At 31.6% G+C, this 23,731-nt stretch overlaps 1 protein-coding gene across 1 annotated transcript in view; it reads left to right on the top strand.

Annotated features, from left to right (window-relative positions):
- LOC124370062 (alkaline phosphatase-like) overlaps window positions 1-5,391 on the top strand; it is a 54,617-nt gene extending 49,226 nt beyond the window's left edge. The window contains exon 10 of the mRNA XM_046828381.1: window positions 5,146-5,391. Coding sequence (XP_046684337.1) covers window positions 5,146-5,304 — 159 coding nt within the window. The 3' untranslated portion in view covers window positions 5,305-5,391. The remainder of the gene's footprint in view (window positions 1-5,145) is intronic.
- Window positions 5,392-23,731: the final 18,340 nt, after the last annotated feature.

The following is a 23,731-nucleotide window of genomic DNA, read 5'->3' as shown; positions in this document are numbered from 1 at the left end:
CTAACCAGTACAGACGTTTTGCTTGTAATGGTCCTCAAAGTTGGAACATTTATTCGTGTAGCAGTCTCAAATAAAGAAACAATTTAATGCTAGGTCGTCATATAGCCGTAACATTTCAACCTGATGGACGGTGGAAGTTTTAAAGCTTGATAACGTAAACACAATAAGACTATACAAGCTTTTAAGGGAAAATTTAAGCTGCTAAATTTCATTACAAACTTTGTACTATCCACATAAAAATTGGTCTTGACATAATATAGATATAAGCTTTAAACTGTTGCAATACACGGCAATGCTGTCATTGCTTACACGTTTACGGCGTGAATAACCGTGCATCACCAAAGTTAAAAGTCTATATTATTTCCTGATACATTTTTAAGTTCTGGATTTGAACATTTCTGTAATTAATTGTAGCAACTTTTATTAATCCATAAAAATATTGATGAACTTATAATGTTTATTTTATTACGCTTTAAATATTTCAATTGTCCGCAATCTTGAAACATGACATGAATTTAATATTACTTCCGCCTTTGAGTACAAAAACAACTATTGTAACAAATTTGAATAGAATTAGGTTTTTATTTTTTATTTAATTCACGTATTTTGTCTATCAAAAATGTTTTTGTGGTCGTTAATTAAGTGTTATTTAGCTCATTTTAGTAAATTATCATCTCATTTTGAAAAATATCTTTGTTATCCAAATGTGTTTTATTTTTATGCCTTTCATGATTTTATCTTGATATTTCTTTTTCACAATAGGGAAAGTTTATGTTTTCGCGCTCTATTAATTACAGAAAACATTTTTAAATAAGCATTTATAAAATTCACATTTTTGCGATATAAGGTGTATGAATTACGGCATATTGTTGTAAAATTTGAGAAAAGGGGGTGAAATATTCAAAGCGGAAAAACAACTGTAAGGTAACATTGTAGAGGTGATAATGTTCCTCAAATTTATACCAATTTTCATTGGTTTTGAGAGATTATTGACAGATTTTTGTAATTTTATTATTACAATTTTCTTCGTAACTGTAGCAGATTTTTTATTCTTTTACGCTACTATAATTAATATAACGTTGTTAATATTTGAAGAGTGTAACTTTTGGTTTAATGACTTCAAGATGATTTATAAGAAATGTAAATGATTTTTAAAGTAAGTTTTACCAAACTTTTACATTTAACTTTTCTACGCTTTAAAAAACTTTTCAAAACACAATTTAACCCATACGTTTTAAATTATTTTGTAAAAGATCTTCTAAAAACACCTATTCAAATACTAAACTACTAGTTGCTTAGCTTAGTACTAAGTACGATGTGGTCACTCCGCTATTTCTAGATCAGTTTTCCAACATATAGCATTAAAATATCTTGATTGAGTTTGTATTATTATTTTAACAGTGTTTAAAATGATCTTTATGTACTAGAATTTATTCCCTATTTGTCTCAGGCATAATTTGTTAAAATTGAGTAATTTTTTCTATATAATTTATATTGATATTTGAGAGTGATTGTAGGGAATTGTGTAAATGTATGAACTTAATAGACATTTTATTGTCCCATTTTTGGCACTTGCAGATTAAATTTTCTGCTTATATTATGTATTGTGCATTGGACAAGGATATTAAACTGATTCACTGTCGACTCAAAAAGTGATCCGGCATGGGCATAATACTATTAAAATATATTTTTTAACAATTTTTAAATTCTGTATTTTTCATCAATAACGTTTAGAATAATGATTGTTGAAAAGTATTTTACTATAATGTTCATTTGAATCAGAGTTGGCATCATTCTTAAGTTTTCTGTAGTTTTTATCAGGTATTTTAATTCATTTTTAACAAATTACCTTATTTATATTTATAGCCCTTTGAAAATATTTTTTTATTTACTGCCTCCTCCAAAGGGGAGCCATCACCGTATTATTAATGTCTACAAATATATATATATATATATAATATATATATATATATATATATATATATATATATATTTATATGTAAATATTTTTATATGTATATATCGTGAAAAAAAATAAAACAGGGTACAAATTATAGAACCATTCAAAAATCTATGTACAGTTTTTCCGGAGTTTTTCCCTTATGAACGAGATAACGGATGAAATTGTGTATCTCGCACTTCGCAGGAGAGTGGATTGGCATTTTTTATAAAACATACTATCTTATAGAAAGTATGGCCTTGAACAAGAACCAGTTTCCCGGAGCTGAGGCATTCCTTTACAGATTTAAAGAAATACAGTATCTTTGATTTCTATTTTCATTTAACGTTATTATTTTATTCTCTATGAGTTTAAAACCTGTAGTTTCGTTGGTTTTTTGTGTTCAAAGTTGAAAAAATGTGACAATTTAAATAATATAAATATATTTACACAATTTTAGATAAGAATGATCGCAATGTGTTATATCTAATTTCTTAGTAAGTTTGTAGGGACATGATGCAATTATCCTTTATCAATCATGTAGGTATTTTTATTAAAAGATCCTTACTAATCTTAGCGTTATTCATATACCATAACTTTAGTTGTAAAATTATTAAGTTTGATAAAATTATACATTTAATATCATAGCTCATAATAGTTTTTTTAATCATGCTTTTTACTTTTTCAGCGAATATAAAGTTTCACCTTATAAACCTTATAAAGTTTCAATTGTCGAGTTTAGGTAACCAAAGGTAAAATACAGAGGTATAACATATGTACGTGTGTGGGTTATGAAAACGTTTGTTCAAGCAAATGGGGAAGTGATTAAACAATTTTCTTTTCGAGTTTATTCTTTAATAGCACAGTTTATTTAGCAGTTTATTTAGTCCTAGAACAGTAGCAAAAATTATACAAAACTACATTATTTTATTTTGTTTTAGGAGCTGTTATAATAGTTTAGAAAATTTATGTTGGGGGCTGTTTTTTGTTATTTTGTGAGAATCTGCTTGTGTTAGAATGTTACAGATCTGTTTACAATTCGTTTAGCTATCATTGCGTTTCTACTTATCAGCTTAACATGATCCACATGTGTGACCTACGTGCATAAAAAAAACTAATAGTGTATATATAATATTTTTAATTTAAACATGATTGGGCTTTTTTAGTAGAATCGAATGATTGAAACGGACAGGTAAATGCTGAATAATCACTTATACGTATCCGCAAACAGTGTTAACACAATTATTTAAAACATTTATATATGAGCGTGGTCAGAGGAATTGCCTATTCCTGGTTTGTGAGTTACAACATTTCAAAATTTTTAATGAAATCTGTTACATCAAAAGTATACTACCCCAAAAGTAAGTTTTAGGAGCAATTCTCTTTTTAAAATTTATAATTATGATCTTTGTATTAAAAAAGTAAATTGAAAATTAACAATTTTCACTATCGTTACAGCTTTTTTTTACATAAAACCTAGCTGGACTGAAATAGAGCAGGCCATAAAAGACTTGAAAGCTATTTAATAGTGGTTTCCAAAAGTCTGGAAAAGTAAATACATTTTAATTTAAGAAGTAAACAACAATTTTATAGTGATAATATATATATAAATGAATGCACTTTTGAAAAGGAGTGCAATTTGTCGCAGGCTGGTAGTTTATAATAATTGGGAGTAATTGTAGATAAGGATGTAAATTAGAAGAAACACAATTAATTTTAAAGAAAAAGTTCATCAATAGCCTACAATTTACAATTTACTTTAACGGGTGCTCAGAAGATGTTTTAAGAATGTTACATCTTTCATTGGTATACAGTAGATTACATTATTGTAGTATCTCTTCGGGTTGGACTTTTGACCGGAATTGTATACCAGTTTATATTCTAATTTATTAATAAATCTAAAAAGTACATTAAAACCAGCATGGCTTTTATTTGTAAAATTATGAATTCTCCCTCCAAAATACATATTTGTATATATAAAGTATGAACATTCAACATCAAAAGTGGGAAGTGGGGTAAGTCAAGTGTTAAGAAAAATTGATTGACAAACAACGTTTAGAAGTTCTAAAGCCAAATTTGAAATTTTTTACAAAAGTTAACTGCTTTTTAGGTTCTAGAATATTTAATATTCTTCAAATCGTGAAAAAATTTAAAATGGTATGTTACTAAACATTTAAATTTCTGTTTTTCCATAAGCATGATATTAAGCACCAAATTTAAAAATGTTTTATTTACATTTTAAACAAAAAGTGTTTCCTAAGCGTGCTAAGTTTGTTGCAGTAACATGGCCACAGTCACATTTTAATTAGTAGGATTTTTATGTACTTCAATAAACAAAGTTTTGCAAAAAAATATACATTCTATGTTAAATGTTTTGTCTTTAAAATTTTATATACATTTTCAAAGTTTTACTTTGATAATCTGAAATATTGCTGTATATACTAATTTGTAAATATATTGTAAAATTGGAAATAATTTGCAGGATTAAGTATAAGAGTAATTGTAAATGGATACTGCCACTATCTGTGTTGATAAGTTTGTTACAGATTATTTTAGTTGTGATAAATTATAATTATTAAAACTAATATGTAAATTAAAAAAATAAAATGAGGCAATATTAGGACTACACAACTTTATCGTTGATACATCAAAACTAGTTAATATATTAAGTATACGGATTCACACCCGTTAATCCTACTATATCCAGATTATTGCCATTTGGTACATTAGTGGCTTACTGAATTTTTGCGTAGAAGGCTTAGGATTTAGCTAACTCCAAACCACAGTATATTTATTCAACATCGAATTTTAACATTTTTACTAACAATAATATTCATAATCAAATTTAAAATATGATTGAGAGATTATAAAAACGTTTATGTGGTATAGCATACTGTGAATTTAAAACGTCTTCTTTTTAACATAGTTTTTATTGGTTTTATTTGTAAATCTACTAAAATACTTTTAATACGTTATTTCTCCTCAATACCAAAGACTGCGTGAATGTTATTCTAACTACACAAGAGTAATACAGCAGTTTCTAAAGTTAAGACTGTTTTGAAGTTAGCATATCCCCAATATTCGACTATGTGCTGAGAAACAGTTTAAAAATTTAGATTTAGAATTCTATATTTAAGTAAGCTGGAAACAACATAGTTTGAATAATATAGAATGTGGAGACTAAAATTTACGTGTATGTTTTTCAGGAGGTTTGCGAGACTCCGGAAATAAACACAGTTACCGGAAAGACCCGAGGCGGCCGGATGTTGGCGAGTAGTGTGTTGAGTGATTCCGCTTACCAGGAAAAAGTTGCTATCCATAACTTGTTACTTCTTGTCCTCATCGTCATATCTGCGGTCACTTGATCTTGCGATGTTTGTCTAAAAACCTTTATTGGTTTCATTGTATATATGTAAGCAATTAGAAAATACATTTTATTATATGTAATTTAACCATATTAGTTTTATTTTCAAACCTTTACTATCAGAGTCTGGTCTTTTGCATACTACTAAGATATTCCAAAATCAGATTTGTTCTGATTGATTGGTATTTTTTTTTCATTAAAAAAAAGCTGCAGTCGACGTAGTATAAATACCAGTTATTTCAAAACATTCAAACGTGTTACAGTAGCAAGCTTTCAAAATTTTGTGAGCCACAAAAATAAAAATTAATTTACATATTTGAATGAAATTTGATATCTGACCTTATTTTTTATGTATTGAGATAGAGATTTTAGTAGGGATTGGGTAATTAGGAATTTGCTGTCTTTAATCATTCTGGTAAACCCGGTAGGAACACATTAAATTGGTGAGTATTATATAAAGGCTTTAGATATTCTAATATAGAAATAAAGTACATGCTGTCAAATCATTGAGTAAAGAGGTGGGTACACGGACCATCACGTCATGTTCCGTTCAAATTCTGATGGAAAATGTAACGTTAAATGAAGATAATTTAACATCACGTCTCAGAGTTGGGAGGATACTGTTAAAACTTGTCACTTTATAATAGGTGACTCGACTGCCATCTCACTGAATTATGTTATATGTATGAAATAACACAGGTCAAAACTGTAAGTAGACAGTGAGAAAAAAGATTTAGCCTTAAAAAAAGGTTTTTATGAATTAGTCTGCACCAACTGTAACATGAATCTGAGAGGATAAATGGATTTGGTCATTTCCCGTGATATGGTATAAAAATACAACACGTTAGGAGGATTGGAAATTATCTTGTTCTTCAGGAGTGGGAAACTTAAAACACGCTGGTACAAACTTAAGCTGGTAGACATAAATATATTGCGAAACTAAAACTTAGCACCAGAATAGTCGGTCAAAACATTCAGACATACAAGTATACCTGAGAGTCAATAACGGCCAAAAATGCACAAACCATTCACCTGTACTTTACAGGCACACAGCTCAAACTATATAGTTTGTTAAAAAAAGACTTCCTTTTTTTAGTGTAAATCATCCGGTATAAGGATAAATGTAAGGACCCGTATACTATATAAAATTCTGTAAATGCATGACAGTTTAAAAAATGCTGGAACTAATGCGTCTCTTTTTTACAATCAAAATATAAATCATGTAGTAACCCAAGATACAAAATAGGCATCCAACTGCCCCTTAGAAGTATGCAGGTGAATTTTTTATTTTAATATAAATGGTGTCAAGAAAATATTGAAATAGTCACTCTCTGAAGAGAATTTACAGAAGTAAGATAATATTAATTTGGAGGTAATCAATACCTGAACGGAAAAATTTTATTAGAAATTAAAAATAATAGATTTCTGTTGAATTTGAATACTAAATTTTGTTTAGTAACATTAACTTAATTGTAAAACCTTATGTCGAATAAAAGGGTCTTCTGCCACAAAGTTCTGGTTGTAACAAATAAGAAAGAGTTAGAGTAAAACGATAAAATATATTATTATCGTTTTTGACGAAGATAACTCTGAAAAATCTTGTGGGCTGAAGGAAATGTACATTATGTCTAATAGAATAAACATAAACGATAATTTCTTACTTGTCTGAGATGATATCAACATTAAACCACTTGTAATGAAAATAGACGTTGAGTTGAAGCACATTCATTACAGCGCAATTGAGAAATTTTTAAAAGTCATGAAAACATCTGTCTCTACAGGCATTGTGCTGAAACCCCAGAAAATAGAGAAGTTGTTATTGTAACTAATAATAATTACAGCATCAAAGCTGGCACTGATTGAAATGTTTAAAAATTATTAGGCACTGTCCTTTTTTGTCGCGTGCTCCTTCTCAATTTGTGTCTGGGCCACTTTTGTTTTTGACGTTAAACTTGGTAGCTGTAAACTTTCATATTGGTGTATAAAAAAACTATGATTTTTACACAAACTATAATTTCTTGCTTCTTTTACTAACTGTTTTAAGATTTCAACCCTATATTTTTGTTGGTAAAGTATTAATGCTTAAGATACATTTTCTCTAATAAATTATAATTTCCTTTACTTGCTCTTTTAAGTATTATAATACCAAACTTTCGTTTTTATGTGTCTATTGTATGAATCTATTAAATATTTACAACTATTACAAGGTTTTTAGGCTGGTTATATTCCAAATTGAACATAAGCCTATCATTTCTCTTTAGAATTTTTTAAATCAATATCAAAATTCATAAAATGTCTCTATAGAAACATTAACCCTCTATAGACGCGAGAACATAAAGCCATATTAGACTGCAGCTTATGTGCCAGTTTTGCTACACATCCATTCTGACAGATATAAATACTGCCAGGTTATCCCATCCATTACATCTATAGTCGCGAGAACACACAGCCATATTAGACTGCAGTTTATGTGCCAGTTTTGCTACACATCTATTCTGACAGATATAAATACTGCTAGGTTTTTACATTTTCACGAATTCCACAAAATGTAATTACTTTTAAATTAGGTCGTGGTCGACAGAGTGTACTTTTAATAGAGCACAAATAACAGATCCTACGCGATTCCTTCCTTAAAGAGATATTAAGACATTTTCAAATAATACAGTATACGTGTATATATTTTGAAATATCTTATTATGAATCAAAATTGAGATTTGAAAAGATATTTAATTTCGAAATACATTATATTGATCTAGCACGAAATATTTTTCACAACTCTTGGATAAGTGTATACTCCTGTATATAATATATAAACTTTTATTTCCAAGAGTTTCATCATTTAGTGGAAGGTTCCACTACGAATGAACAGTTCATGCCAATAGATAAACGTTTTGCAGTGAAGTGAGCGTAAGATATATATTAATTCTAATCTAACCAGTGGACGTTGCTTCTTTAGGGTAATCACTGCCCTGAATAATACTTACGGTCAGGTAGAAAATAAAACATTGGGGCAATGTTTTCTTTCTAACTGTCAATAAGTCTTGTGGTAAATTGTCGTATATTGAGAAATTCTAAAGTGGTTCAATTTTATGTATATTATTTTAAGTGAAGTTTTCAGCTTCTAATTCTTCATTTATTCCATTTCGTGACGGACAACCTCGGCATTGAATAAGGTTGTTCTGTTATTTTCCATTGTAAATCGGGTAATTGGTAAAGTAACCAATTAAGTAACATGTAACAAAAAAAGTAAATAAAACTTAATTGTTGGTGAATTTCGAGGTGTGCTTGAATTTGCATTTCTAATATCCAGGGAATCTCAAAAATTTGCTCCTCCACCACGTTTTAAGGTCTGGCACCATCCCGGAAGACGAGAGAGATTTGAACATGGACCATAACAGTCGTAAGAGGAAAGCCTATTGAAATTTGACAAAATCTTTTAAAAAATGTTATTAACTTTCATTTTATAGTTCTTTATTGTTGATGACTGATATTAGAGATTAAAATAATGGTTAATAATTTAATTTAATTTAAATAGACAATTATTGTTTCTAATTTATTACCGCTTGTTCCTGTTAACTGTTAAAAATTAACATTATTAAATTACTGGCTTCTTCATCAGTGATATATACTTAATTGAATATTATATATATATATATATATATATATATATATATATATATATATATATATATATATATATTCCTATAAATCTTAGGTTTTTAATTTTTTTTATTATGTGAAGTGTGTTGCCAAAACTTATATTGTGTTTATCTTCTGGTTGCAACAATACCTGATTTTTACGCAATTTGTATTTGTACCAGAGTGTAAAATAAAACATTGATGTTTTACCTTATAACTGTCAGTACTTAAGAAAGAAAAAAATTATCCACATTTTGAAGTAATTGTATATTGCTTATTAATATGATGAAGTAACTTTTGTAACATATTTTGACAAAAGACATAATTTAACATGTTATTAAGACATTAAAACGAACCCGTGAAGATCACTCAAAAGCACAGTCACCTGAAATACGACGTCTACTTGAAATTTGATAATACTATGAATAACGTGTTCATGACTGAGATAACTATTAAATCAAGGTAGATAAAAAGGTATTATATGAGAAACAATTTCTAGATGACAACTCCCACGACCGATTTGCTGCCTGTAATTGTCTGCAATTGTTAGTGAATTATCGTGTTAATTACTAGATGAATATTGATTTCATCATTCTAAGCTCCCCCTCATCATTACCATATAAGGAGCCAATGATTAGTTAGTGCGTAGTCAGTGAACCAATAAATTAAATTCTATATCGATATGAGGTAAAAAGGAAAAGAGTAAATCATTATAAACCTGTACGTCGGTAACAAGAAACCCGTAAAAGCAATCGTAGCGGTTATTGTCCTCGTTTCAAAAAAAAAAAAAAAAAAAAAAAAAAACCTAAAAATATTACTTAATAGAATCATCTGTTATTATCTGATTATACCTATAGTTCATACTTACGTTTTAATCTGCTGTAAGATATTGTGAAGTGTGGTGCCTAATATTATATTGTATTTATTTTCTAGTTCCAACTTTACCTGATTCTTACATTATCTTCCGTGCACTGTGTTGTAAAACAAAACAAAGGTTTTTATATTTGTGTGTGGTTTATTAATATTTTACACCAACAATTTGTAACATATATTGATATAAGTTTATTTGTTATTACAAAATGAAAAATAAACAATTGAATATCAGTCAACGACACGGTTAGTAGAAATATGAAAAATTATACTTGAAATTTGATAATATTGCGTATCACGTATCCTTGAATGAGATAATTGAGGTATTAAGGCTGGCAGTAAGATATAATGTGAAAAACAATTTCAAACTGACAAGTCCCGCGGCCGTGTCGCAGTTTTTAATTGCCTGCAATTTACACCATGTGCTCTCTACTTTGATCAAGATATGGTTTGTGCACTCGCTCCATCACGAACATGGGCGTGGAATATTTTAATATCAACACAATATTACATTGTAAAAACTGGCGGAGTATGTAGTGGAGTGAGAAACAATTTACACCCTCAGCTCTCTACATTGATCAAGATATGGTTTGTGCACTCGCTCCATCACGAACATGGGCGTGGAATATTTTAATATCAACATAATATTACATTGTAAAAACTGGCGGAGTATATAGTGGAGTGAGAAGCAATTTCGAGTATACAACTCCCTCGGTGGTGTTGTTGCCACCCGACTGCCTAGTTTGGTCCTCCTCAGTGCTCTTGCCTTAAACATGTTATGGTTTGTGAACCACTCTTCCACGAACACAGCGATGGAAACTACAAACTTCAGCTATAATATTTGCACATTTACATGAGTTTGTACACGTAGTATTTAACTATGCACAAAATCATCAAAATAACTGGAAGTTTGAAAGCTGATTACTCCATATTTCTCTATTTCAATTAACTCATCAAATTATAAATACGGTTTATATTTTGAAACTTTTGCTTTACACAACTTAAATACACATAACGTAGCTATGACGAGAAGAGTTAATTTAATGTGAATATTGAGTTTAGCTCAAGTCTCAGAGTAAATTCCAGACGCTGTACTAATGAGTAGGTGAACTTGAGCTAAAATCAACATTTCCCTAACTTTGATAATTGACCGTCGAGTCATCGCCAGCTCCAAACCAGCTATAGAGGCGCCACTCCACTCCACCACATCACACAACAACAGCAAGTCCATAGATACAACTGAGTCGTTTATTGATGTATCGGACGTTTGGAGACCAACTAAGCTTACAGTCTATACTCCTAAATAATTATATTGTTTCCCGTGCTCAACAGTGCCGCAGGGTTAGGCAACACCAGTTCAGGCATTATCTCAGGATTAACTTTATGACTTTGGTAAATAGCAAGGCTTTTGGTATTATTGATATTTAATGTTACAAAACCATGTTCAAGCATGACTATGATTACGATTTCCACGATACAAAACGCCTGGTACCACGAGCACGTAGACTGTACCATAGCAGTAGATAGATACAACTTACATTTTGTAACGACCTGAAATATTTTTATTAGCAATATTGGAATAATTTTGAACACAATTATACTTCCCTGCACAACTCCAAATTAAAATTGACAGATAACTTTTATTGTTACAATCAGTAGGTGAAGAACGAATCGTATGCATTATATTTTACACCTATAATGGTGGTCTTACTAGCTCTTGTTTGTTCCAGTATTAATTCAGGATGTAGAATTATGTTGGTCATAAAAGTAGAAATGTACCCATTTCAGCAAAATCAAAAACTTTGTTTAAGGTCCTGTAAATATTTATATTTACAATCAAATAAAAAGTTATTAAGTATTTATATGCTCTGCAGAAAAATGTTACTCCAATTGCTCTACAAACGAATCTAGGATGTCCTTATTAATGATCTGTTACCTCAGACCTCTCAGCCAGGACCCTGACAACGGATGAGCGTAATCAATATATTCCCGTCGTTACAGACAACGTCGAGCCAGGGGCTGTGCTTTCTGGCTGATAAGGCTCCTTAGTGAACTGAGAATTCATGAAAAGATTGTTACGCTCAATTTATTTTGTAGATTTAGTTTACCATTTGACAAGGACATTTCACCAGCGCTAATAATCAAGTATGGAGAATTTAATGAATAATGTATTAATGAATGAGTTTAAATTGTACGTGATAGAGTTACTCTTTTGTAAACTGTCGATACAACTTTAAGTAAACGTATTAGTAGTGTTTAAGTATTAAGTATTAGTGTACAACCTGGTTTATTTTTGTACATTGGTATCTAAAATAGCATCCAATAATGTACGAATTTGCATTTAGGATAAAACAAATACTTTAAAAACAGTTTGACAAGAGTTGGAAGCAGTTGGGATCTATACGAACATTTTAATTTTTTGATGTCTTTTAATGAAACCACTAAAGCTTAATCTTAAGAAGATCAATAAAATTTGTATCTGCCCTCTTCCACATTAGGGGGTTCAGTGGCGGATGTAAATACGTGGGGGCCATTCGCACCTTGGCCTTTATGGGCACTTTGTTGACAATTAAATAGTAATATTTTTTATTTACTCATAGGAATGAATTTCGATACATAAGAGTTATAGTGTAAATTCGTTTATTAATGACTGGTACTATAGTATTAAACTGGGAATATTTGTCAAATAAATCTTAATGACATATAGAAAAAGCAATTTTTAATGTATTAAACGATATTCAAATTGTACGAAACTGTAGCTTATTAATAATATTTACACTTTGTAGAGCACAGGCTAAATACATTTCTTTCTGGACTTTTCAGCAGCAAAAGTGTCTACCAGTTTATAGTAGCTGATATTTTTCAAAGAGTTACTTTCTATGTAGAGAATTGCCAATTCATTCAGGTGATCTTCTAAAAGCGTCGTGGGAAGGTTTTATCATCTTCAAAGAACTAAGTGATCTCTAGCCAGAAGCATTGAATATTGGAATTGTAAGAAAGGTTTTCAAGAAAGTTTCCTGATTGAGAAATATTCTTTAACTACGTTGTTTGTCGCAATATGCGTATAATATTTTCTTAACAACTCTTACTCACATTTACGTCCGGCCCTTCAATTATAGTGGACCTACATGTTGCATTGATTTCTTCTAAGATATTTAAGAACTCAGAAAGTGTTTGAATAAACTTCGGATATATTCTTTAAGTGACTTATTGAAAGTTAATCAATTAACAGAAAACAAGTTCTGAAAAATTATTATAATATGCTAAAGTTTTCATTGTATTTTATAAACAATTATTTAACAAACTTGAAGATTGAATACTTCCACTCCTTCTGCATCACTGCCCTGTGACATTAATTCATTATATTATGAAGATGGAGTCTCTTTCTTATGATTGATTTATTTCTCCGTTTATATCGTTTTATTTTATCATCTCTTTATTGAAATGTTTCTGTCAACATTGTCAATTAACTTTGGGCTTCACTTTCCATTGTTGGGAAATCCTCACTTACATCAAAAACATAGATTGTCAATGACACCATCAGCTGTATTACCATGTTAGTGTTTCCATATTCTTTTTGTAAACAATCATTGGTTTTAGTCAATCATTCAAGCAAGCGGTTCTATAAAACAATCACATCGGCAGTTTCGTAAGACGGTAACGCTTTGGCCATCCCCAGTGCTTGCGCAATAACTGTAACTTTTTCAGGCACTTTTTCATGTAACACCTGCAAGAGTTCCTACAATAGCATTTTGAATTTTTACATAGCCTTTGTAAGAGCTAAGGAAGCGTCTGCTCTGGTAATCCACCTGGATTCACCCAGTCGTTTTAAAACTAGATGTTTTGGCTGAAGGTGCATCATGAGTGTACCCTAGCTATATGTTGAAGCACTAAAAAACGTATACACATGTTGAACCAATTCAAAACAAATAACGAACCCACTGCAACTTTCGGCAAAGTTATTGCCAACCAAGTTTAAAGTTTGAATGGTGCAAGGCAAGTAAATGCTTTAGAACTCATCTCCAGTACCTTGGGTTGTAGTTCTGCAAGTACCACTGACGTATTTGATACATTGTCGTAGCACCTACCACTATACTGTGCTATGTACAGACCTAGACCATTAACTACTTTCAGTACTGACTCTTTCACGTATTCTGCTTTGTGTGACTTGACTATTTTCAATTGGACATCCATTAAGTGTGACGTATCGTATTACAAAAGTCAACTAGTCTACACGACTCATATCGGGTGTTGAATCTACAGTTATGGAAAATTGTAGAGTTTCTTTAGCTTCGTTACTTAGAGTTTATATAAGGTCTTTTGCCTTGAGTGTTAAAATCTAATAGTAGAGCTGAAGAGACAAGTAGTTAGTTTTATCAGGACCACAGGGATCATATTTCATTAAATTTTCTTTCAGAAACTTATCAAATTCATAAATACATTCTAAACATACAAAATGTTCTTCGCTTGTATTTGTACCAGAAATTTAAGATGCTCTCTGTGACCTTTAAGAGGAAGTCCAATTTTAGCGAGCAGCTTAACAGTGGCTACTACACGATGTAGAAGATGTTTCTCCAGTAAAAATACTCATTTTCAATTTGAATCGTTAATTAATAATTTAATCTAAGTTTTTAATGGCTTAATTCAAAGAAGTCTGACATAGCTCTGAAAGTTAGATAATAATTTAGTTATAATTTTTGATTTTCTTTAGGATTAGGACACAGGTTAAAATCGTAGCAAAAACTGAATTAGAGGTTTCATAAAATATTAAATAATTTTTCTTTTCTTTTCTCTTATTCATTTGGATCCTGAAAAGTGTTTTTGGTTTAGATGTCTAAAAAACTTTTAAAAACATTCTTTTTAAAAATCTAAAATTTCTGTTTTCCCTCCGACTGATAATATGGAACTCCCAGAATGATACACTGGTTTTTGTCATTGTGCAGCATATATATCAGATAATTAAAAGAATATATGACAAATTATAAGTAATAAATGTTATATATAATTTTTTTGTTAGAAACTAGTGAAAACTTTTTCATATAAAAAAATATGCACTTACCATAGTTATTGTTTTTTTTATTTGTACATAAATTAAAAAATATGTATTGTTAATTTTTTGTTTTCCAAATTTCACTACATGTAGCTTTCACTTCAATTGAGAAATTACTTCACTGTAAATGTACAAAATATACACAGTTTTGTAGTGAACAAAAATATTATCACATATATACACTTATTTACAACACAAAAAGTTTTTTGATAAAAATATAAAGTATGTACCACTTCTTTTTTTCACTCATCACCACTGGAATCAGTTCTGTTCCTCTTCCCTGAGTGTGTAGGCCTAAGATAGTGGTCTAATTTATGGATCACCCATTTTACAATGTAACAATCAATCATAAACAACTAGACCACATAATAACCCTAGCAAGAGTAGCAACAAAGAACGTCAAAGCTAAGCAACGCGCCGCGCCGCTCCGACCATGCTGCGCGTCAACAGCTGCGTAGTCTGTAAGCTGTATGACGGGCGGCCTTTGGATTTATATTAGCTGACAACGAGTAATATTACGGATATAAACTATATCAAATGAATTTGTATGTATGAGTGGAGGATTCGACTGGTGCAAGTTATGTCTTTATAACTTTAACGGTTCTCGCGTAATAGTAGCGGAAAGTTCATCGACGTCTGAACCGTCGGTCATCAGTCGGATGGTTAAGGAAAATTCTGTTTTGGAAGTAGGCCTAGACCTAAGGATGAGCTCGAATTAGTTAAGCTGACACTAGCTCAATATTACAAAGACTTAAGCCAGGTTCAGTCAAGCAAAAGAAAATAGGATTAACCCTTGTTTTTCTTGATTTAAGGAAGTGACAGATGCACGGAATTAGGGCACTAATCTCAAAGCCATGTACCCCAGGAACAAGGGGAGGCCAGCTCAGAAACAGCCTCTCCAGTCAAAGCAGTCAGGGGTTGGAACACCCTTGTTGAGGTTACCAAGAACCCCTGAGGTTAGGGAACGAGCCCCACTAAACTCCAATAGTTATGTCCCGCAGTAGATTAGACCTATCGAATTGTTCTTGCACCCCCGAATATAGACATTTTCGGTTATTGATTTGCCGCTCCTGGACATCCATAGGTTTGCCCACATTTAAGTGACACATTAGTTTCTGCTGTGCACAGTGGTATGTTCAACTGGAAGGTATAAACCAGCCAGGAGTGGTCACAGCTGTGGTCGGGGGAGGTAATAGATTATTACTTACCAGTAGTTCCATACACATTTTATAATCACAGCAAATTATACTGTAACTGAAAAGTTTACTTTAGTAAATTTAGGCTCATTTTAACTAATCAGGAGTTCATTGCTGCTATTACTCCATTGAATATACGAAGAATGTTTGGTTCGTATGACGAAAGACGGTCACCATTTACTATTATAGTAAATAACTGTAACATCAATTTATTTTTTTTAAAAGGTATTTAAAAATACATATAACTGAAAATGCAATTTCAAACTAATAAGAAATTCAAAATTTATAGGAAAATGTTTTGTATAGTTTTTGCGAGTGTTATTTATAAATACGAAATTAAAGTTCTTTCATTTTGTTTCTTGATGGTAAATTCCGTTCCTTTTAATCGAAAAAGTGTATGTTGAGAACCGTAATGTTTTCTGAGCAATAATTGGGGCCGCCATCTTATGCCTTATGAGCATAAAATGCATCAGTTTATATAACCAGTGAGCTGAACAGTGTAAGAATTTATTAAATACAATTATATTTTCCAAATGTTCTGTAGTTTTTTTTTACTATTACCAGTAAAAACATTTTACGGCATTCAAATATTTTACAAATATTGTGACTATAATAGAAGGAACAAAATAAAAATCCCTCCGGTGCATAAAAGTTCCAATACATTCTCTTAAACACAAAACATGATGACGTAGCACTCTATTTAGTTTATTACCGATCTCGTATTCGATAATATACAAGACTATCAAAACCTACAAGTAGCGCGCCCTTAATGCTCTTGAAGCAAACATTAGAGCCGTCAATAAACGAACTCGCCCAGGAGTGTAGGTCAGGGGTTTAATGGTGAGGGCTCTGGGGAATATCTTTGAGCAGCATTGCAGTATGCCACTGGGGCATTGGAATGTGAGTTGAATACTTGTGAGAGTTCCAAGTTTTGTGTATTTAATCAGTTATGGATAATTGTCTATTTAAATCCCGTATCCTTATAATGATATGTAATAATGGGCATATTAGCATTTAATAATAAATATATCAGATATAATTTTATATCTACAGACTAAGGCTGTATCTTTGATCCGTGTGCGGTAACTTCACTTGACCAGCATCGTCACTAAGTACTTTTTGAATTGTTATGGTTATAACGCAGAATGCAGGAATTTGCCACATTATATTGAGAGCCGTAAAGAGAGACTAAAACACATATTTTATGTCTATGACAGTGAGATAACATTAACACATAGATGATTCAAGAACGCATTAGAGTTTTCTAAATATTTAAAAGTTAAAGTTTACTATTTAAGTGGTTGTTAGACTAATTACAAAATTGAACTAGGAAATTTCCCATTCCTCTACTCTGAAGATCTCAGAAGAAAGTAGGTGGAAAGTAAGACAGAACCATGATTCATCTTGATTAACTCACTGCAGAGTAAAGGAGGCCATTTGCAATTTCCGAGGCCTTGTTATCCTCATCTAATGGACTAACTTTATTCATCCCTTACCTCGCATCGGCCTTGCGTGCTATAAGTTCAAACTTTCCATGGGTACTTTGTTAGTTCTGTGGTAGTTTGGTAATAACGTCCTGTCTGATCTTTCAATGGACCTCACATTTTGTCCTGGCATATATCCTGGTATATATATTGGGGAGGCGGAAATCCTATATCTGTAATGCTAAAATAAGGAATATTTTCTCAAAAACTATTAAGCCTATTGTTTTGAAATTTTTGTTAGTTATTCATATGCCTTTTATACATAGCCTTAGTTTTTTTAAGTAGTTATATAAAAAAATAAGTATGTTATAATTTTTTTCCCATGACACCTAAAATATTCAGATTTCTTTTTAAGATTTAATTTTTTTTTTACCAAATTAGTTAACTTAAGGCCACAAAAAAATCTCAGGGTGTGTACAAATATTACATAAATATTGTGTAAAAATTTGAACTCTCTATCTTCAGTATTTCCAGAGAAAATGTACCTTATGTCAAAAAATATAGATTTTCGGAAAACGGCTAAAAACTAAAACTGTGCATTTATTTACTTACATTAGTACATTCCACTCTTATATGCAGGGTTTTCATCTTCCACCTCTTCAAGCCTTCTCTTCAGACTCCTCTCTTTTCTTCTTGCCAGCCTCAAGAAGTCTGAAATGGCTTTTTCAGCTCTTCGGATGCGTTCTGAGTCTAGAGATTTCATCGCGTTTATTAATCGGACACAAGGTTCAAGTCCCATTTAGTGCAGAACTCTGCATTTGGTAACCTGCCCATCATTGTAAGTGGCCACTGCCTCATATACACCAAGTTCCAGGGTTTTAATAGTCACAAAAGTGTTTTTAGGAACCCTTGACCATATCACACTATTAACACTCTCGTTCACATTTTGAGTTGTTCCGTGTAAACACTTTTTCAGCAAGTCTCGATGGACCAACGCCTTAAAAGTTGGTTTGATTGCATTCATTATAGGCTCTGGTAAACTATTTAAATGTAGGCCTACTAGAGGTTTGTTTTCTGCTTTGGCTTTATTGTACTTGCACCATGATTTATTACTCTCTGGACATAGCAGATGTTGTGGTTTCTCATCTGATGAGCCTATGTGACAAAAAATAGCCCACATGGCCCTTCGCATCCCTTCTAAGTCAGTTTTGTTCTCTTTTATGGCTTTACCATAATAAGACTGGATTTGATCTATTTTACTGTCAGTTAGGCGATTTTTCCCTTCCAAACTTTTACCATCCTCTAGGTCTTTTTCTTTTTCATGTCCGTCTTTAGTGTACGTAGTCTTGCACCCATACGTTTCATAACATGATTCACACATTCTAATTTTTCTATTTTAGTGTTTCCATAGGGACTATTAGCAACTATACCAGAAAAACTATTGCTATCCCCATCACCTAAGTATTTCACATATTTGACATTGTACTTATCTATTGACCTGCTAAAGATATTCTTTGCACCCACGCCTTCCATGCTGCCACTTGAGCCCTGATGGTTTCCTGCACAAGCTATCTCATGGTTAGTTTTATCCAGGCAAAGGCAATACTTGGATAGAACCTCAATGTCCATCACCTTGCCACTGTCAATGCTGGTACATGTGACCACACCATTTAGGGATTGGTGGTCTCTACGCTGCCACGTACCATCAAAACCCGCACATATGTCACGAGAATCCGTTTGCAGTTCAGGATTAGTTATTTTTTCCTCTTCAATTATAGCTTTATTTTCTTCTACAGCTCCTTCAACAGCTCTGGTCATAGATTCTAAAGCCACCTGTTTACATTTTTCGTGCAATACCGTGTTATAGGGTCGGAATTTTGTAGGAGGCTGGGGGAGGTTCAGGATGCCGCATAAAGTTTGCGCAGCGGTCTGACCTTTTCCAATGCATCGCAGGCCATACACTAATCTAATATTTACATCAAAAAGCTTCTTACTTGCTACGTTAGGTATTTCAACCTTTTTAGAGTTGTTAAATTCTTCACAAAAGTTACAATGTGTGCAAAAGAGTTCTAGTTTCGACACTAAGCCAACATAATTCATGGAACGCAACTGTAAACCATATTTCTTACAGTTTTTGCAAAGAGAACATTCTTGGAGTTTCTCTGATAGTATACTGATATCTATAATTTCATTCTTATAGCTATGATCTGTAGCATATTGGCTATACTCCGAAAAGTCAATTTTCTTTGATGAGCTCGACGCTTTGGTAGGCCTAGGCCTAGGAGAGCTAGGAACACTAGCAGATGAATGTACAGGTACACCTTGTACTACCTTCTTTTTTCCACGTCCACCAACTCCTTTCCTGCTTTTAGTTGTTTTATAAGTAGTTCTAGGCATTATGAATAAATAATACAACCAATAAACGAAACTGTAAGAATCACAAACGTTAGTAAAAACTTTCACAGAAACTAATAACGTCCATAAACAATAACAAACAAACAGGTTACGTTTACAATATTTATTCCCTAGCAAAAGAAGACAGTAAGCAGTTGTCTATATTCAGTGTTGCCAAATGAAGCAAAATTAAATAGCAACAGAAATGATGGGTAGATATACGTATGTATGCAAGCGAAAATATTCTAGTAAAAACTGACCCTGCAACAAAAGTTCAAGGATTTATTTTGTAATGAAATATTTAGATAACCCAGGTGTATTATATATCAATGAACTCGGAAAAATGTATATTTAATAAAATACAATAAAAAAAGTTTGATTTTTTTTTTTTGTTCCGCCTCCCTTTAAGACGTGAATGAGACAAACATAAGTGTTCTAGATCAACTCAGCGGAGATATAGGAAAGGAAGCCTTTTGAAATTTCTGAAATATTTTCATCCTAAATTAATGTATTTAGTCTGTGCATATCATGAGGCCTTAGCGCTGAATTTAGTTATTAAATAGATTAAACTTTAACGAGAAACATAACATTTCGAGTAAAACTAGGTATTTTGATTAAACACTCGATTTATATTCAAGAGTTCTTCGGCCGAATACAAGGGAAGTCGTGGGTAATTTGGAGGTTTCATAAGTTCACCTCTTCTTTGGGCAGCTTCTGTGAAAAGTTCACAATGGCTGACCGTTGAATTGAAAGCGATAGCCTTCTTCCTAGGAGCTGTTACGCCGGGTGGAAAGTTGCTGGCAGGAGATAAATGAAGAAGTAGCACTACAATTTATGCCTTTAATGATAAGAATAAGAGCAAAACTTTTAAACTACCTAGACAGATATTGCAATAAAGCTGACTATTCATGGTGCCGAGCAGCCCTTTTAAACAATAGTCAATAGTGAAGTATTTATTGCAGACAAAAAGTACATTTGTGTAACCAACGTCAACTTTACTATCTAATAATTTCGACACACATGCCACATCGAACTCTTATCTATACATACATTTGATACTCACTTCCATTCATCGCCAATTTTTCTTTCCTCAAAAAAGTATTCTAATTGTGCGATCTCCAAGTTATGAGCTACACTCGTTCAAGCTATAAAACGTGTTCGACACCAGACAGCGTTTGAAACGAGTTTTTAATGCTTTATCGTAGGTGAGTTTTTAACAAGCGTAGCATGGTGTGTTTTTTAATATAATAACTGTAAAGTTTGGTGCATGAAGTGTAGAAACTTTTAATAACTAAATATCTTGATGTTAATTTATAATAACATAGGAAAATTTCAAACCAGACTTATTTCCTTATTGAATATCAACATTCCCTTCATGTTTTACTAAGTTAACGTTTTGTTATCCAGTGTCCAGAATTGAGTAAATACTCTACTTCAAGAATAATAAAAAAGTAACAGTAATTTTTTAAACTTTGTAATATTAGGTATATCCTTTAATGTATGTACTAAATATATGATATCATGTATTTTGGACTGTTTTTGAGAATTCCATGAGATGTAAATTCATGTCATATTGTTAATTAATAGGTTTCGTCTTGTTAGGGTCTTGAAAGCATAACTAAATACACATACATGCATTACAAAAAACACTTAATCATACATTGTTGGAAGACTGCACATTTGATAAAAAACATATCGTGTTTACTGACTATATGACAGAATAATTGATTAATAACTGCATTTGAAAGACATTTAAATTACTGGTATTTTACTACGATTATGTATTACAAATTGCATTGACACTTTCAACCCTTTACTGATTTAGCATATCAAGTATCACTAGCTTTCTGCTAACGTTACACAAATACTTATTTTGTGATTTACTCATTATAGTACGTATTTATTTTAAATATTTCATCTGTACGATTTGCAACTATTGCATATGCTGTTATTGTATTCTGTATGAGTGAGTATTCAGTATTTTATGTTCCCCTACAGGTGTTCAAATGTTTGTCTTGATTTTGAATGCACATTTTAATACGAGTTCCAAACCTGGCAACGGCACACACGATTTCATCACCAAATGAACTGCATTTCTAATCCTGTCCATCATGCCCTGTCGCGTTGAGGGCTTTGTAGAATACATCTAGTCTTTCGTTCTTCTAGGAATATAGTAGATATGACTGGTTTCTTGATCAATGATAAAAATATCGACATATTATTTCTTTATATATTTTTAAAAATTTATTATTTTTGATGGATTTAGCTTGCTTACTAATACATTTGATACATAATATTTTACTGTCGGAAAGTCTAGGTTCGTATAACCTAAGACGTTAATCTTCGTATGTCAGTCTCGATATAGATTAATCTTAGTACAATTAGTATCTTAATATCCGTTTAACCTATATATGCATACTAATTTCCTCCTCCCAGATAATGCAGGAGAGGTACCATGAAAGTCAGTATGTAATCTTTCACTGAAAGTATTGGTTCGTTAGAAATCAGTGATTTGTTAGAGCAAAAGGGAAATAATAAAGTCCATTCAGGCACCGACAGGAGAAACACGAACCTTACAATTGGTTTGAGGTATATACAAAACAACTGTAAAAAAACCTCTTCATTCTCTTTTGGTTTCAGATTATTTCAAACCGAACTGTCTTATAAGAAACGTGCTTTACTATTTAACCTACTACAGATGTTTCAGGACTATTCGAACAAGTAATAAGGCTCCAGGAATCTGCTTCTTGAGAAGTTTCGTTACAAAGTACATTCTCCAATTCATGTATTCTTCTTTTCAGACTCACTCACATTACAGCTGTTGTTGTGTACCTCAGTATTTGGCACAAAATTAATGCAATAATTTTTGATATTGTTACGCTAACGCTACATCCACTGAATCGTTATATTTCTCTATAATAGAAGGAAAGAGAAGTAAAATAAAATATAGAAATACGAACGTGCATCTAAATGACCATTCTGATACACAAAAGAATGCAAACTGATAGGAGTTACACCTTTATTATGAAACTAACTTTGTTTGCCAGTCGATGAGGCTTTCTTCGTTACTCTATCAACAGCAAATAAATTTACTGGGGAATCAATTTTTGTAAGTACCTTTAAACCAACTTGTTAAAAATATATAAAATACAGGAACTATCTCAGAAACCAGCATCTTTAAGGTATTAATTATAATAAAATTTGGAACAATTTACACACTTACAATAAGATATGATTAGTTGTACTTATGAATTAGTGAATTAATGCGTAAATTACTTGATGAATATAGATTCCATCATTCTAAGCTCCCCCTCACCATTACTATATAAGAGCCAAAGATTAGTCAGTAAACCAATAACGTAAATAATTAGTTCTTAAACCCTTTCTCTAACCCCCTTCGTTGAAGAAAATAATCCAAATTATACATTTCAGTTTGCTTTCTAAATAAATTAAATTCTTAATCGATATTAGGTAAAGAGGAAAAAGGTAATTCATTCTAATTCATATCTTCGGTGCACTGCGTTGTAAAACAAAACAAAGGTTTTTATAAATGTGTGTGGTTTATTATTATTTTATACAAAATTTTTTTTGACATATATTGATATAAGTTTATTTTTTATTAGAAAATGATTGAATATCAGTCAATGACACGGTTAGTTGAAATATATTAAATTTTACTTGAAATTTGATAATAATGTGTATCACGTATCCGTGACTGAGATAATTAAGGTATCAATGCTAGTAGAAAGGTATAATGTGGGGAACAATTTCGAGTCGGCAACTCCCGCGGCCGTGTCGCTGCTTGTAATTTACCCTCTCAGCTCTCTACATTGATCAAGATATGGTTAGTGTTGT

This window comes from Homalodisca vitripennis, chromosome X (assembly GCF_021130785.1).
Source record: "Homalodisca vitripennis isolate AUS2020 chromosome X, UT_GWSS_2.1, whole genome shotgun sequence".
Taxonomy (NCBI): Eukaryota; Metazoa; Arthropoda; class Insecta; order Hemiptera; family Cicadellidae; genus Homalodisca; species Homalodisca vitripennis.
The sequence above is the reverse complement of the archived record's forward strand: the minus strand, read 5'-3'. Positions and strand labels throughout refer to the sequence as shown.